Raw genomic sequence first — 16,234 nt, 5'->3', positions numbered from 1 at the left:
GTATTTTAGATGAGCATATGGATAAATGTAGTGCTTAATATCTAACTTTTATTGATCGTATCATGTTTAAAAAAAAGTTTAAAATATATGAAAGACAATAATTATAATTTAATTTAATAAAAAACAACTTACAATGTATAATAGTTAAAGATAATATGTAAACAATTATGTATATTTTTAGAAACAGTCAAATTATTGTGTAAAGATATTAAGAAATTTATTTTCCCGTTTCAAAACTTTTATATTTTTTTTTCAATCTCTTTAAATACTTTTAAATAGTAAAAATGATTAAAGTTATTTTAAAAAATACAATAGTTTAAGTAAGTTTAATTATATTGTTGTTTTTATTATGTGAAAAATATTTTACTCAAATATAATAATATATATGCAAAAGATGAATTTTTTCTCCCCTTGAATTGTAAAGATTAAATATCTCCAATTTGATTTAACTAATTTTTGTAAAAAAAAAGTGAATTAAAACAATGCTTATTTGCACATTAATTAGATTTATTACATACTAAGTATAAATTGATTACAATAATACTATAATTATTTTTTAAATTAAAAAAAAAGATCTATTTTAAAGTTGTGTAAGTGTACGAGTTTACTACTAGTACAAAATAAAAAATGTCCATAGGAGTACATTTTTACTTCTATTTCTATTTTTAATAGAATATTAATAAAGACTATCAAATATTAAAGACCCAATAATTCTATCTTTTTAAAAAAAAGTGACACTTTTTTTTAATTAATAATAAAGAGATTTAAATCTGTGGCTTTTTAAATAAGTATGGAAATAATATGCCGTTTGAGTTGTAACTCATCGGCAACAAGTTGTTTTACCTCATTGGTTTTTTTTATATTGAAAAAACTGAATTTTAAAGTTATTAGTAGCTATTATTAATTTATTATTCAAATTTTTGAGCGAAGAAAGAAAGAGAGAAAGAGGTTTGTTTAACAGTGCAGCTATCAACAAAAGTTAGTATTGCTTTGGGTGTAGCCTAAAAATGAGGATAGAAGGGACTTAATCAATGCAAAAGTAGCGCTCTTTAAATTCAAGCACGCACACAGCACATGTACCAGAGATTCATGCTTGTAAAGTTAATTGTTAATTAACCACATGATACATGTACACGCATGTAAAATTTTAAGTCATTTAGGATACTTAGGGGAGATTAATCCACTATCCTTTTAATTTATCATTACTGATATTTTTTTTACTTCTTTGTATTAAACTATTAATGTATCGGAATACAATATCTTTATATATTGTTGATATTTAATAATATAAAATATTACTAAAAGAGGCCATAATAATATTTATTTTTTTTAAAGTACAATAAATAGTTACACAGAGGAAAAAAAATAAGTTGATGAATATATTGTATCATACCTAAGTCTATATTTTGTTTTCTTTAAGTAGTATAACATTTTCTAATTGCATTTTCACTTTTTCTTAGATTTGCAAATTGATTGTGATATTTTATTAAGTATTTGATAATTTTGTAGTGTGTGTAAGATACTAAGATCATTATATAAATGGGTTTACGAAGCAATTTATAAAATTTGTCCTTATAAGAAAAATATTGTAATAATTTTTGTAAAATAAATGAAGTTAGATTTTTAAGATCACACTTCATAGAAACTCAACTCAACATTCATACTATGCTTTACTTCAAAGTTTAAATATTCATTTTTAAAAAATTACAATAAATTCAAATATTTATAAAAATTCTTCTTAATGTCATTAAATATTAATTGACTTCACAACTTATATATAATTTAATTTTTAAAATTAAAGAATCTAAAAAAAGATATAATATATAAGTTATTTGATTTATAACATACAATATATCAAAATAAAATAATATTTTAATAAACATAGTTAATGACAAAGAAATAATAGGATAGTTTTTCTTACAAAATAATTTAATAGTAATATTAAATGTATTAATTAACTATAATACTAATGGAAGTTATTGATCTAATTCATTATTAATATTAATTAGAAGGTAATATTAGTAGAAACTTTTGAATAAATACAGACAAATTAAAAAAAAATTCAAAATTTCAACTTTAATTTGCTAAAGTATAAAAGTTGAATGAGTATGAATAAGGACAACTTTAATTTATCCTCCATAGTTAGAATAAATGGTCAAATTAGTTCCTGAAAAATTACTTATTTTTTAAATTAGTCTTTAAAAATTTTTTTTAATTAAATTATTTTTTAAAAATTTTAAATTAGTTATGTTAGTCATTCTGTCATTTTGTTTATTAATAGTATTAAAATTTGTTAATGTAACATATTAAGTGACAGTGTAACACCCCAATACATACTTAGAAGTCTTAATTGACTATTAATATTATTAGTTTATAAAATTAGATAAAATCAACTCTAAACTTAGGGATTTCAATGCCTTAAGTTTTCTTTATAATTAGATTTTGATTTGATCTAATTTCATAAATTTATTATATTAATAGTCAATTAAGACTCCTAAATATATATTAGAGTGTCACTTAATATGCCACATTAAGTTATCTTGACATCATCAATAAACAAAATGATAAAAAAACAAACATAACTAATTTAAAATACAAATTAAAAAAAATAATTTAAAAAACAAATAATCTTTTAAAAACTACTCTAACCATTTACTCTCGTTAACATTGTCAATAAGCATCAACCTATGATAGACTTTCACCTTTTTCGGCCTTTTACCTTCTTCTACCACTAAGACACATTTATATATAGACTTCTTTTAAGTATTAGTTATATCAGAAAATAAAATTTACACAGATACCTCTATTAATGTTATTTTTTTATTAAATTAAATATTAATATTATAAAAGAAATTAACTACTAATTATGCATGTATATTAAGTAAATTAACTCTTTCAAGTTTCAATAAATACATATAGATCTTTTTATAAGCAAACCATACGTAAATATAACAAAATGGATTAATTATCCATAAACTAGTAAATTTTACAACAAAGCTCGACGATTCATCAACTAATTTCCTAATTTTGTTTTGGTCTGAACCTGGAACAAATTTCGTAATTTGAAAAGTTTTTTTTAATCTGATGGATTAGATAATTTCTAATACTAGGTACCACATAATACTAAAGAATTCATATTTTTTTGGTAAAGTAATGGGGCCTAAGCCCAACAAAAAAAAGGAAACTAACTGATTTAACTAATGGGTCTAGAGACCTTCCAATAATCTTGCTCTATGAGAATCTCTATGAGAATTCATATTTAATACTTGGTATATTTTATAAGATTTGAGAAGTTCGAACTTAGGACCTTAGTAACGGGCTTGGGTTATATTTTATTGGGCTTAGTGGCTAAAAACTAAAGGTGAAACAATCACTAGGGTTTCGGAGTGCAGCAAGATCTTCAAAATTTGTTTATCGTCTTTGTTGCTTCTCTACTCAACTCCTCACCATGAGCAGATCAGGGCAGCCACCGGATTTGAAGAAGTAAGTATTACTAATCATATTCACTTCATTTCATCTTTCAATTTCTTAATTTTCTTCAGAATCTGATGCAATGAGCAATTTTAACCTAAATTTATTTTTCTTTCTTTCTCCCTCTTTGCGATGCTGCAGGTACATGGACAAGAAGCTTCAGAGTAAGTTGGATTCTCTCTTCTTCTTAATTTTCTGAAGTTTGATTTTTTTTACCCCTTAATAATGTTGTATATTTGAACTGTGCATACATCATATGAGATAGACATTTGAATTTTGAACCTTGTAGTTTTTAGGGTTTTTTTTTTGTTTATGTTTGAAAACAAGTGTTAGCTGTTGTAGGAGAGAAGCAATAATACTGAAAATTAATAGTTTATTATTATCTGCTTGCAGTTAAGCTTAATGCAAACAGGATGATTGTTGGTACCCTCAGGGGTTTTGATCAGTTTATGAACTTAGTTGTTGACAACACTGTTGAAGTCAATGGCAATGAAAAGAATGAAATAGGGATGGTGGTGAGTTCTGTCTTCCATTTCATTTTCTATCTTAATTTAATTTGCCAACCAGGAACATGAACATTTTTAGAGAGAATAGAGTACAAGTTAACCCAGATTTGTTTTTAAAATTGATGATGCAGGTAATTAGAGGAAACAGTGTGGTTACTGTTGAAGCACTTGAACCTGTCAACAGGGGCTGACTTCTGTTTTATTGTAATATTTCTCAGTAGATTGCAATGTTTGAATTGGTGTGTATTTTGAACATTGTAGATGGTTTAATTCTGAGAGTAACATGGAATTGTGGATCTTAAGGTCATTTGGCCATTACTTTGGGGTTCATTTCCTTTCTTCCTGTTCCATCTGTTAGTGTAGCTTACTGTGTATACCACTATGGTTTTTTAACGGGATGGCACTGACCTTGCCAAATTGAAATTATGTCGATATAATTATAATCTTTTCTCCCGTTATGTATTGTTATGATTTAATAATACTTTGATGGTTCTGTCTGTGCTCAAAACTTGCTTTTGGGAAAGATTACGTGTTACAGAAAATAAAGCAGTGTAGAAAGAGAATTAGCTGTAGGGGGCAAATGATGAAACCTCAGGAAGTGAGGGACCATGCTTACCGAGCTCTGAACACGGGGATTATTATGTACTTGAGTCATGTATTTGTTTTGTTTCATTCCGTATGTTTGAGAGGTTTTTGGTGCTGCTGAACTAATAAGCCAATTTTTTGGTAATCTGGTTTTGTCTATCTAGGGCACCCCCACTTGGCTTATGTTCTCTTGCTACTTGTCCATAAATGATAGAACTGATATTCTGAGTCATAAGATGAGATGTGTTGTATTCAAACCTCAATGACCTTGTAAAAAGGGATGGGATTAAAAAAAAAAAAACAAACAGATTTAATCATGAATGGAATGAAGTTTAAGGAAAAGAATAGCAGGTCTAGAATAAGAGTGTGATTTGATGTGAAGAAGAAATAAAATTGAGATATCAGTATATTAAGATATATAGCACTTGTTTTTGTTGGCCTAGCCTCTAATTGCTTTTGAAAGAACTTTGATTGCATCCAAGACCTCCTCATGACTTGATATGACTATGGGATCCACTTGGTTTTGTGGTTAATATACAAGTATGATACACTGCTATTCCATAATGGTGTGATGAAATAAGACAGTAATTCACAGTTTCACACATGAGAAGTAAGTGCTATTAGGTAGATGGTTATCATGGGATACTTTTTCTGTTCATTTAGCAATGAGTTAATGGTCAAATTAGTTTTTAAAAGATGAGACATTCTTCAAATTTATCTCTAAAATATTTTTTCAATCAAATTGATTTTTCAAAGATTATGAATTAATCATATTTATCCTTCGGTGACTTTAAATTTTGTCACCAATTGATGATATGAAACGTTACTTGACAACATATATAATACTGACATGTCTAGTTGGATATTAACTAGATATATTCATGAAAATTTATTTAGTCTTTTTTTTCAATTACATAAACTATATTTGCAATGACCTAACAACTAAATTGATAGGTTTTCAGAAACAGATTTGTTCAACGTCTAATTGGACATTAGGTATTATATATGTTATCAGTTAATATTCTACGTCGTTAATTCTTGACAAAAATTATTAATGAAGTCACTGAAGGACAAATATAATTATTTCATAAATTTTAAAAGATCAATTTAATTTAAAAATATCTTTTAAAGACAAATCTAAAAAAATCCCATATTTCAAGAATTAATTTCACTATTAACCTTTTAATCGATAGGAGCTCATGTATTCTCTTTTCTATTTAGAATAAATTTTTTTCTCAATAGGCTTTTTTTTTTGTCATAATCTCAATAGGCTTTTTCTTTAGAGGTTTTTTTTTTTAATGATATTCTTTAGAGGTATTGATGAGACGGTTATTTTTGGACAAGAGATGAGATATTTAAATATTGATGATATTTTTTTTTCTTATTAGCTTACCCAATTTGACTTTAAGCCGATCATTATTTTATTAAAAAATATCTCGTATCAATATATACTTCTAAACATAATAATAATCAATATCAAATTTAGGAACTACATAATCAGCAAATGGAATAAAGGTAATAATAATATTCAGATGCAATATTGACAACTTGATAGTTATTTTCGTTAATTTAAAAATATAAACAAATGAGATAAGCACTTTGGATTTTGGATCCGATACTAGGTGATTGTCTCCTCAAGCTTATGTAAACGAGAGAGGAGATATTATAATCATATTAGCTCTTTTATAACATTCAGTATAAGAAATGCAACCTCACGGGAAAATCTCACGAGCTTGTCATGTTTTAATTTTTTAAACTACCCGCAAGGTCATATGAGATTTTTAGCATCTGGGGATCCATGTCCATGAATGTACTCAAAGCTTATAAACCAAGTCAATTACTACAATGCTTCATAATATCTAAATTAAAATGAAAACGAGAGAAAATTGACATGTAAATATTGGGATCCTAGGCAAAAATATAAGTTTATCCAAAAACAAGATAAAAGAGAAACATTTTTTTCTTAATTATTCAGACTACTATAGCCTCCTACAAACCTTGGCCAATCCAGGTGATTCCAAGAGTATGTTACATTTATCGGAAATAACAAAGCAAGCCTCGTCCTTCTCTATTTAAATTTCATCCACAACACACTAGGATGAACAAGAGATTTCTCATCAACTCAAATTAAGACCGCCACCTGAATACTCCACTTCCTGTAGATAAGCAAAAGCAAGGTTATAATAGGCACACAGAACAAAGAATACTGAATACATAGAATAACATCACAACGATGAACATGGCGCAACTAAATCACCAGGTCCTTAAATCCCAAAAGATTGGAATCAGGAGTATCATTCATCAATAGATCTATTTTCAACATCAATAATCACATTTTAAATTGAAAAAATATCAATATCCAGTTTTACAAAGTGAACTTAAAAGAGCATGTAGAACCTAATGGCATTGTGATTCGCAACAACCCTTTCATCATAGAATCTGATTCGTTTCATCTTTTGTTTTTTTATATCCAATCTACAGTTTTTGTATAATGATGATGCTAATATCGACACCACAGAAAGACTTCCAAGCATAACTTAGTTAATCCTGGTAACAGTTTCAGCCTATAAAAGGAAAACTGACTTAATTTGTAGAATCAAGAAGCATGTGAGAAGAGAAGAGAAGAGAAGAATGAAGGAACCAGCAAATTTATAATTTAGCAAAATCCATTACCAGCACGCTAACAAACACAATAGAATGGGTCCAAGGAAATGAATCAGTTTCTATAATTAAACCTTGAACAGAGAAAGATAACATGCCTATCTTTTTAGGCCATCGTTTTAAGATGGCTCAACACATAACCCAGACCAAATATAACATGCAGTTACATTATTGAAGATATGAATCCAACCTGAGCAGGAGGTAAGGATGAGACCCAGTCTGATGTGTGCGTAGGAAGAAGCCCCAATGCATTGAGCTGCAGTATGAAACATTCACATATGAATTGTAAACTTCTAAAGTATAAATTACAAGATCTTTTAAAGTACAAACCTTCCAAACACCTAGTGCCAAGCCACCCAAATTAAGGGCTATGAATAACAACTTAGGTCCAAGAAGCTCCACTCTACTGTCTTTGTAAGGCTCAAAAACTGCACAAAATAGAAAGAAATATTAACAATTCTAACAAAAATAAGTTTACAGTAGATGGAAACAAAAACATAATACAAATCAATCTCACTAATCTGAAAATAGAAAATATTATGGAAATGTAATGAGAAGAAAAAAAAATTAAGAGAATTATCATCAATTCGAGAAGAAAATGACTTCTAATAAGGGCTTTTACATTAGACCATGACTGGTTAAGTTTGAGGAAAGACCAGATAAGAGAAGACTAAATCAATCACGAAGGCAACAACAAAATATCAAATCACCAGAGAAAGGGAACAGGATCTATAGGGTCAAATATTCAGCAAATGCATTTCCAACTACAACTCAGTCTACTAGTTTCAGATATAAATTACTATGGACTATGGTTGGTTAAATTTATTCCTTGCAAACATTTCCATCATCAAATGATATGATGAAAAGATAATCCTTTAAGCGAAAACAATATGCACATTTACTGCTAATAATTAGCAACATGCATAAGAATTAGGAAAGTGAAACAAAAGGATACAGCACACAAACGGAACAATGCATTATAAAAATGATACTGATATACCCTATCATTACTGGTGAAAATTATCAATCCACATAAGAGAAGGAGGGGAATAATACACATAATGGAATTCTAATACAATGCTCTAATCAGAGTCAGTAGTTACAATAGTTCTCTGTTATTGTAGTTAGATAGGCATCACGTACAACCATGGTTTTAAATTGCAGTTGACAACCACAATTGCAGGTGCAACATTGCATGTTGGCATCACAGTGCAAATGCAACCAGAGTCACAGCTAAAAGCATGCACTAAACCAACACATGCTTTACATCATACAGGGTTCAATTCAAGGATCTGAATCTTACTCTTGCCAACGCTTTGCAAGGCACTGATAGGCTGCCAAAGAGCTGAGAAGGTGATACCAATGCTGAACAGGTGCACTGTACTTCCAGCCATCCACATCATAAACCCCATCATTAGCAAGTTCTTGAAAGGGGCTTGTGCTACTTCCCAAGCTTTCTGTCATGTTCCCCAAAATGTAAAACTTTTTTTAAAAAAGGATCTATAACTTCCACGCCCTATCAAATTCTTAAACAGTAATTCAATTGTAAACTACTTCCACAATTAGAATATGCAATACTATTTCAAATTGAATGTAGATCCAGATCCAATAACATAGTATAAGCAATAGTTAAAGTAAATAAGTTCCTAGCAACCAAATTATTACCCTAAATTGAAAATTAAAATGCTAAAATGAGGCGAACCTGTGCTTTCCAGTTTGATTCCGCATCCTTCTTCTGGCGACTGAGGGTTGAATCGTCCTACGAAATTAATTTTTTTTTTTTCTCAGAAAATTGCGTTCTTAATTTTTAAAATTAATGTCAACAGAAAGAAAGAGTACCTGATCGATGGAAGCACGAGAGAAACCGGGAGGATCAGGAACGTCGCGAGAGGAAGGAGAGGTTGAATTGTCGGAGAAGTCAACGGCCCATCTTCGAGCGTTGGATCCCATGACTCCCTTTCCTTTATCCATTCGACGATTCACTGATTCAGTGGTTTTAGTAAAGAAGAGAATGGAGGACCTTTCTCGATGATTGATTAGGGCTTTCAACCCAAACTTCAATCTTCAATTACTGAAGGCTACTCCTTATCACTAACTACTAATTCTTGTTATTATTAAATATTTACTTTTTTTATTTTACAGAATAAACTCTCATTCACAAAGTTAGGGGTAAATTGTCTTTTGAAATATTTGACAGAAACTAAGCTAGGGGTTTCTATCTTAATTATGAGAAGATTAAAAAAGATTATTAATCTTAGTTTTGTTAGCATAAAAACAAATTGAATGTCCATTTATGAGTTTGGGCTGCTGATCTTTCCTATATTGAAGGATAATTTTTCAAAACAAAATGAAATTAATGAAATGCTTTCGTATGCCTATAAATAGGTATGATTTGATGCACAAGTGAGATAACACAGTAATAAAAATAGAGCAATGCTAGGGGCCAGTAATTTTTGTGATTGTTAGCCATCAATGATGATTTGATGGTGTGAGATTGGTGTGAGATTTCATCCAATGGCTCACCTTCCTCTGCTGGTTACATGCTGGCTAAAATTCAACAAAACTGCTGGTCCCCTGGACTTTTCCATAAAAATATTCTCTTTTTTTCTCTTATTATAAACAAATACAATTCTCTCTCTTTTTACTTTTAATACTTCTTTCTATCTTTATATATATATTTATGCAATTCTCTCTCTTTTTACTTTTTATACTCCTTTCTATCTTTATATATATATACACATTACAACATATAATATTATTATATATATACAAATCATTATTGAGCTAATTATTTTAATGCTAGAGTCTTATATTTATACATCTTTATTTTATATTTAATATATCTTTTATTTATTTTACAACACGTTATCAGCACGAGACTCTAATCAAATTTTTAGGAAGAATCAGGTAACAAATTTTCATTATGTCGAAACTCTCTCATCTTGAATTCAATGCTCTTGATATATCTGGAAACAATTATTTATCATGGATACTAGATGCTGAAATCCATCTTGATTCAATGGATCTTGGAGATACCATTAAGGTTGAAAATAATGCATCCCAGAAGGATAAAGCTAAAGCCATGATTTTTCTTCGTCGTCATCTTGACGAAGGATTGGAAAATGAATATCTTACATTAAAAGATCCTGCAGATCTTTGGAAAGACCTTGAAGAAAGGTATAATCATCAGAAAACGGTGATACTTCCTTAAGCTCGATATGAATGGACGCATTTGCGTCTACAAGATTTTAAATCCATAAATGAATATAATTCTGCAATGTTTCGAATCACCTCACGAATGAAATTATGTGGGGAAAAGATCACTGATCATGATATGTTGGAGAAAACTTTCTCAACCTTCCATGCCTCGAATGTGCTCCTGCAGTAGCAGTATCGAGAAAAAGGGTTTAAAAAATATTCTGAGTTAATTTCTTGCCTAACGCAACATTGAGTTACTTTTAAAAAATCATGAAGCGCGTTCAGCTGGCGCCGCCCCATTTCCTGAAGTAAATGCGGCAAATCATTACCCCAGAAGAGGTAAATGACAAGGTTTTAATAGCAAGAAAAATTATGGAAGGAAAAAGAATTATATTCAAAAGAGAGGATCTCACCAGAAGTGGGATAAAGAAAGAAATATCGGGTAGAATAAATCAACAGAGGATAAGTGTTTCCGTTGTGGTGGAAAGAGCCATTGATCACGTACCTGCCGTACCCCAAGGCACCTAGTCGATCTTTACCAGGTATCTTTGAAAAAGGACGACAAGGAAAAAGAGTCAATGTTTCAAATGATGCTAAAAATTCCACCACTCATTATGATGTATCTGATTTCTTTGAGGATCCTGAAGGGAATATTGGTCATTTGATCAATGATGGAATAGTTTAATATATGAGATTGTTAAGTATCCATGTAAATAAATAATGTAAAGAATTTATTGTTAAGTTTTATTTTCTATGTATTTGAGTTTCAAACATGATGTATATAAATAATGAAATGTCAATGTTTATGAATTTTGAAATCATTAAATGTGTCATGCTTCAAAAATAAAATTTTAGCATATGACATTATTTTTATGTACAGTATTTCTTAGAAAAATAATTCCGATCAAGTATTCAATTTAACTGTGCATACTACTCATTTTATTATTATTTGTCTTTGAAGAGAATGACAAGGATATATAATGAAGATGTATGCCTTGCGGATAGTGCAAGTTCGCACACCATTCTCAAAAGTGATATATATTTTACCCATCTTGTGCCAAAAGAAGAATGTGTTAATACTATTATTGGCTCAGGCAATGTGATTGAAGGCTCCGGAAGAGCTATAATTTTGTTTCCCGGAGGAACAAAATTCATAATAAATAATGCACTGTTGTCTACCAAGTCTCGAAGAAACTTGTTGAGCTTTAAAGATATTCGCCGAAATGGATATCATATTGAGACTATGAATGAGGGAAGCCATGAGTATTTATGTATCATAACTCATGATTTAAATAAGAAAGTTATATTAGAAAAATTACCCTCACTTTCATATGGGTTATATTATACCAAGATTAGTGCAATTGAATCACATGCCACTGTAAACCAGAAGTTTACTAGCCCAAATGAATTCATAACTTGGCATGATAGATTGGGTCATCCGGGACAATCATGATGAGGAGAATTATTGAAAACTCCCATAGACATTCACTAAAGAACCAGAAGATTCTTAAACCTAGTGAATTTTGTTGTGCTGCATGTTCTCAAGGAAAGTTAATTTTAAAGCCATTACCAGTAAAGATTAGATTTGAGTCCCCTGAATTCTTAGAAAGGATTCAAGGTGATATATGTGCACCTATTCATCCACCATGTGGATCTTTTAGATATTTTATGGTTCGAAAAGACGCATCTTCAAGATGGTCACATGTGTGCTTATTATCTTCTCGCAACCTAGCGTTTGCGAGATTACTGGCTCAAATTATTCGATTAAAAGCACAATTTCCAGAAAATCCAATCAAAGCAATTCGTCTTGATAATGCTGGTGAATTTACTTCCCAAACTTTTGATGCTTATTGTATGGCTAATGAAATAAGTGTTGAACATCCAGTAGCTTATGTTCACACACAAAATGGGTTAGCAGAATCACTTATTAAACGCCTCCAATTGATTGCTAGGCCCTTACTTATGAGAACAAATCTCCCAACGTCGGTTTGGGGGCATGCTGTTTTACATGCCGCAGCACTTATCCGTTTGAGGCCAACGATTTATCAGCAGTTCTCTCCTATGCAATTAGCTTTCGACCAGCAGCCAAATATTTCCCATTTAAGAATATTTGGGTGTGCGATATATGTTCCCATTGCACCACCTAATCGCACCAAAATGGGACCCCAAAGAAAATTGGGGATATATGTTGGATATGATTCTCCCTCTATAGTGAGGTATCTTGAGATACAAACTGGCGATGTATTTAAAGCCCGGTTTGCGGATTGTCATTTTGATGAATCAAAATTTCCAACATTAGGTGGAGAGAATAAGCTTCCTGAAAAGGAGCTTAACTGGAATGCATCATCGTTGATGCATTTAGATCCTTGATCAGGGCAATGTGAACTGGAAGTTCAAAAGATTATACATTTACAAAGAATAGCAAATGATTTGCTTGATGCATTTTTCGATACAAAGAGGATAACTAAATCTTATATACCAGCAGAAAATGCCCCAATTCGAATTGATGTCCCAGTAGGACAAGTAGCCACTGAAGCAAATTCACGCCAGAAATGTGACAGGCCTGTCGGTTCCAAAGACAAAAATCCTCGAAAGAGAAAAGAGGTAAATAATATTCCTATTGAAAAAGACATAGTAGAGACACCTGCAGTTGTCCAAAATTCTGATATAGTGTTAACGCCAGAAGACGTTCAGGTACCTGAAAATTACGAAAATGACGAGATCTCGATAAATTATGTCTTTACAGGAGAGAAATGGGACCGAAATAAGACAATTGTTAATGAAATATTTGCATATAATGTGGCATTAAATATCATGCATGAAAGTAAGGATCTTGAGCCAAGATCAGTCGAAGAAGGTCGACAAAGGAATGATTGGCCAAAATGGAAAGAAGCCATGAAGGCCGAGTTAGACTCACTTGCTAAACGTGAAGTCTTTGGACCTGTAATCCGTACACCAGAAGATGTAGAACCTGTTGGATACAGGTGGGTATTTGTGAGAAAACGAAATGAGAAAAATGAAGTTGTGCGCTATAAAGCCCTACTTGTGGCACAAGGTTTTTCACAAAGGCCCTGTATATATTATGAAGAAACGTATTCCCCTGTAGTGGATGCGATAACATTGCGTTATTTGGTCAGTTTATCTGCATATCATAAACTGCATATGCATTTAATGGATGTGGTAACAACCTATTTATACGGCTCATTAGATCGAGATATCTATATGAAAGTCCCTGAAGGACTAAAGATATCTAAACCATCCAATGAATATTCGCAAGGGTTATACTCAGTCAAATTGCAAAGATCTTTATATGGTCTAAAGCAATCTGGACGAATGTGGTATAATCGTCTTACTGAGTATCTGGCCAAAAACGAATACAAGAATGATGATATCTGCCCCTGTGTTTTTATAAAAAAATTTGCATCTGGATTCATTATAATTACTGTGTATGTTGATGATTTAAATATCATTGGAACTCCTGAAGAGATTCCAACAATTATAAAAACTCTAAAAGAAGAGTTTGAGATGAAAGATCTTGGAAGAACTAAATTTTGTCTCGGCCTGCAGTTCGAGCATATAAAAAATGGGATCTTTATTCATCAAACAACATACACAGAAAAAATCTTGAAGAGATTTTATATGGATAAGTCACATCCATTAAGTACCCCAATGATCGTAAGATCTTTGGATGTGAAAAAGGATCAATTCCGTCCTAAAGAAGAAAATGAAGATATCCTTGGTCCTGAAGTACCATATCTTAGTGCCATTGGGGCGCTAATGTATCTTGCTAATAATACAAGACCCGATATATCATTTGCTGTGAATTTACTAGCAAGGTATAGTTCCTCTCCAACCAGAAGACATTAGAGTGGAATCAAGCAAATTTTTCGATATCTTCATGGAACGGTTGATATGGGATTGTTTTATTCCTACGGATCTAAGTCACAACTAGTCGGCTATGCAGATGCCGGATATTTGTCTGATCCACACAAAGGGAGATCTCAAACAGGATACCTGTTCACATATGGTGGTACAGCTATATCATGGAGGTCCACGAAACAGACGATTGCAGTAACATCCTCTAATCATGCTGAAATACTAGCGATTTATGAAACAAGTCGCGAGTGTTTTTGGCTTAGGAGTTTGATTCAATATATCCTGTCATCATGTGGACTGATTGATCATAAGATAGCTCCAACTGTCCTGTTTGAAGATAATACAGCATGCATTGCCCAACTTAAGAGTGGATACATCAAAGGTGATAGAACGAAGCATATTTCTCCCAAATTCTTCTTCACTCATGATCTTCAAAATCAAGGGACAATTGATGTCCAACAGATCCGCTCAAGTGACAATCCGACAGATTTATTCACAAAGTCACTTCCAAAATCCTCCTTTGAAAGATTGGTACATGAGATTGGGATGCGCCATTTTCGAGATATTAAATGATGTCGACAAGAGGGGGAGATTGTACTCTTTTTTCCTTGGTCAGGTATTTTTTCCATTGGGTTTTTCTTGACAAGGTTTTTAATGAGTCAGTTCCCATCACAAATGATATTGTACTCTTTTTCTTTCACTAAGGTTTTTTTCCATTGGGTTTTTCTTTAGTAAGGTTTTAATGTGGCATAATCCTAAATGGGCATCCAAGGGGGAGTGTTAGGATAAAAACAAATTGAATGCCCATTTATGAGTTTAGGTGGGACCTTTCCTATATTGAAGGATAGTTTTTCAAAATACAATGAAATTAATGAAATGCTTTCGTACGCCTATAAATAGGCACGATCTGATGCACAAGTGAGATAACATAGCAATAAAAATATTTTTTTTCTATCTCTTATTATAAACAAATGCAATTCTCTCTTTTTACTTTTAATACTTCTTTCTATCTTTATATATATATTTATGCAATTCTCTCTCTCTCTTTACTTTTTATACTCCTTTCTATCTTATATATATATACACATTACAACATATAATATTATTATATATATAAAAATCATTATTGAGCTAATTATTTTAATGCTAGAATCTTATATTTATACATCTTTATTTTATATTTAATATATCTTTTATTTATTTTACAACAAGTTTCTTGTAAAAATTAACAAATTTTGTTGAGAGAAAAGGAACAGTGCAAACAAAATTTATTTTGCTTTAGTTTTTATCGTTGTTTAAATATGTTTAGTTATTCCCTTGTTTGCATTATTCCTTTTCTCTAGGCCTAGTAAATATTTTAATACAACAAATAATACAAGACAAGACAAAAATTAATCAAAATCTAAATAAATAAAAAAATATATATATTAAAAAAAACAAACAAAAAACAAGAGAGATACAATAAAAAAGGAAGACAAATGTTAGTTCTATTCATACATGGGTTAAAATATAGTCTAATCTAGGAATTTATTTAGCAACAAACAATTTTAGGGTTAAATATTTTTTTCGTCCCTAACGTTTTGGGTTAAAATTAAAATCGTCCCTAACTTTTTTTGTTATTTAAATCATCCTCAATATTTAAAAACGCTTTAAAATCATCATTTTTCAAAATTTTGGACTAAAATACCATTCATCACCATCATTCTTCTCTTCACATTCCTCACTCCACCACCTCCACTATATCCACTGCCACCATAACAAAGGGAGGGGCTGCCGTTGGGTTGCCGCTGCCACTGGGTTACCATTGACGTTACAAGATCATCGTTGGATCACCGCTGTTACCGCTAGTTCATTGAAGAAGAGAAAGAGAGAAAAGCGATGCGAAGAAAGGAGAGATTAGTTGCTGTTGTAGGGTCGCTGTTGCTGCTGCCGCAGGT

General features: G+C 31.0%; 2 protein-coding genes across 2 annotated transcripts; one reads left to right on the top strand and one right to left on the bottom strand.

The window, feature by feature from the left end:
* The first annotated feature begins 3,344 nt into the window (after positions 1–3,344).
* LOC107495651 (probable small nuclear ribonucleoprotein G) lies at positions 3,345–4,403 on the top strand. Its single transcript, XM_016116828.3, has 4 exons — positions 3,345–3,483; positions 3,613–3,635; positions 3,865–3,986; positions 4,109–4,403. Exons 1-4 carry the CDS (start codon positions 3,449–3,451, stop codon positions 4,166–4,168), a joined length of 240 nt encoding a protein of 79 aa, XP_015972314.1. The 5' UTR covers positions 3,345–3,448; the 3' UTR covers positions 4,169–4,403.
* Positions 4,404–6,448: 2,045 nt separating this feature from the next.
* On the bottom strand, positions 6,449–9,313 carry LOC107495635 (uncharacterized). Its single transcript, XM_016116804.3, has 6 exons — positions 9,063–9,313; positions 8,926–8,982; positions 8,527–8,680; positions 7,554–7,651; positions 7,414–7,479; positions 6,449–6,718 (listed from the first exon to the last, which is right to left on the bottom strand). Exons 1-6 carry the CDS (start codon positions 9,192–9,194, stop codon positions 6,680–6,682), a joined length of 546 nt encoding a protein of 181 aa, XP_015972290.1. The 5' UTR covers positions 9,195–9,313; the 3' UTR covers positions 6,449–6,679.
* Positions 9,314–16,234: the final 6,921 nt, after the last annotated feature.

This window comes from Arachis duranensis, chromosome 6 (assembly GCF_000817695.3).
Source record: "Arachis duranensis cultivar V14167 chromosome 6, aradu.V14167.gnm2.J7QH, whole genome shotgun sequence".
NCBI lineage: Eukaryota > Viridiplantae > Streptophyta > Magnoliopsida > Fabales > Fabaceae > Arachis > Arachis duranensis.
This window is presented reverse-complemented; position numbering and strand designations above follow the sequence as displayed.

Bases quoted from the DNA above. Each gene is read 5' to 3' on its own strand.
- LOC107495651 (XM_016116828.3), top strand. From the start codon at position 3,449: ATGAGCAGATCAGGGCAGCCACCGGATTTGAAGAA. The intron at 3,484-3,612 runs GTAAGTATTACT...GCGATGCTGCAG, and splicing joins CAGCCACCGGATTTGAAGAA to GTACATGGACAAGAAGCTTC. The intron at 3,987-4,108 runs GTGAGTTCTGTC...TTGATGATGCAG, and splicing joins AGAATGAAATAGGGATGGTG to GTAATTAGAGGAAACAGTGT.
- LOC107495635 (XM_016116804.3), bottom strand. From the start codon at position 9,194: ATGGATAAAGGAAAGGGAGTCATGGGATCCAACGCTCGAAGATGGGCC. The intron at 8,681-8,925 runs GTTCGCCTCATT...GGAACATGACAG, and splicing joins AATCAAACTGGAAAGCACAG to AAAGCTTGGGAAGTAGCACA. The intron at 7,480-7,553 runs GTTTGTACTTTA...TTCATACTGCAG, and splicing joins TGGCACTAGGTGTTTGGAAG to CTCAATGCATTGGGGCTTCT.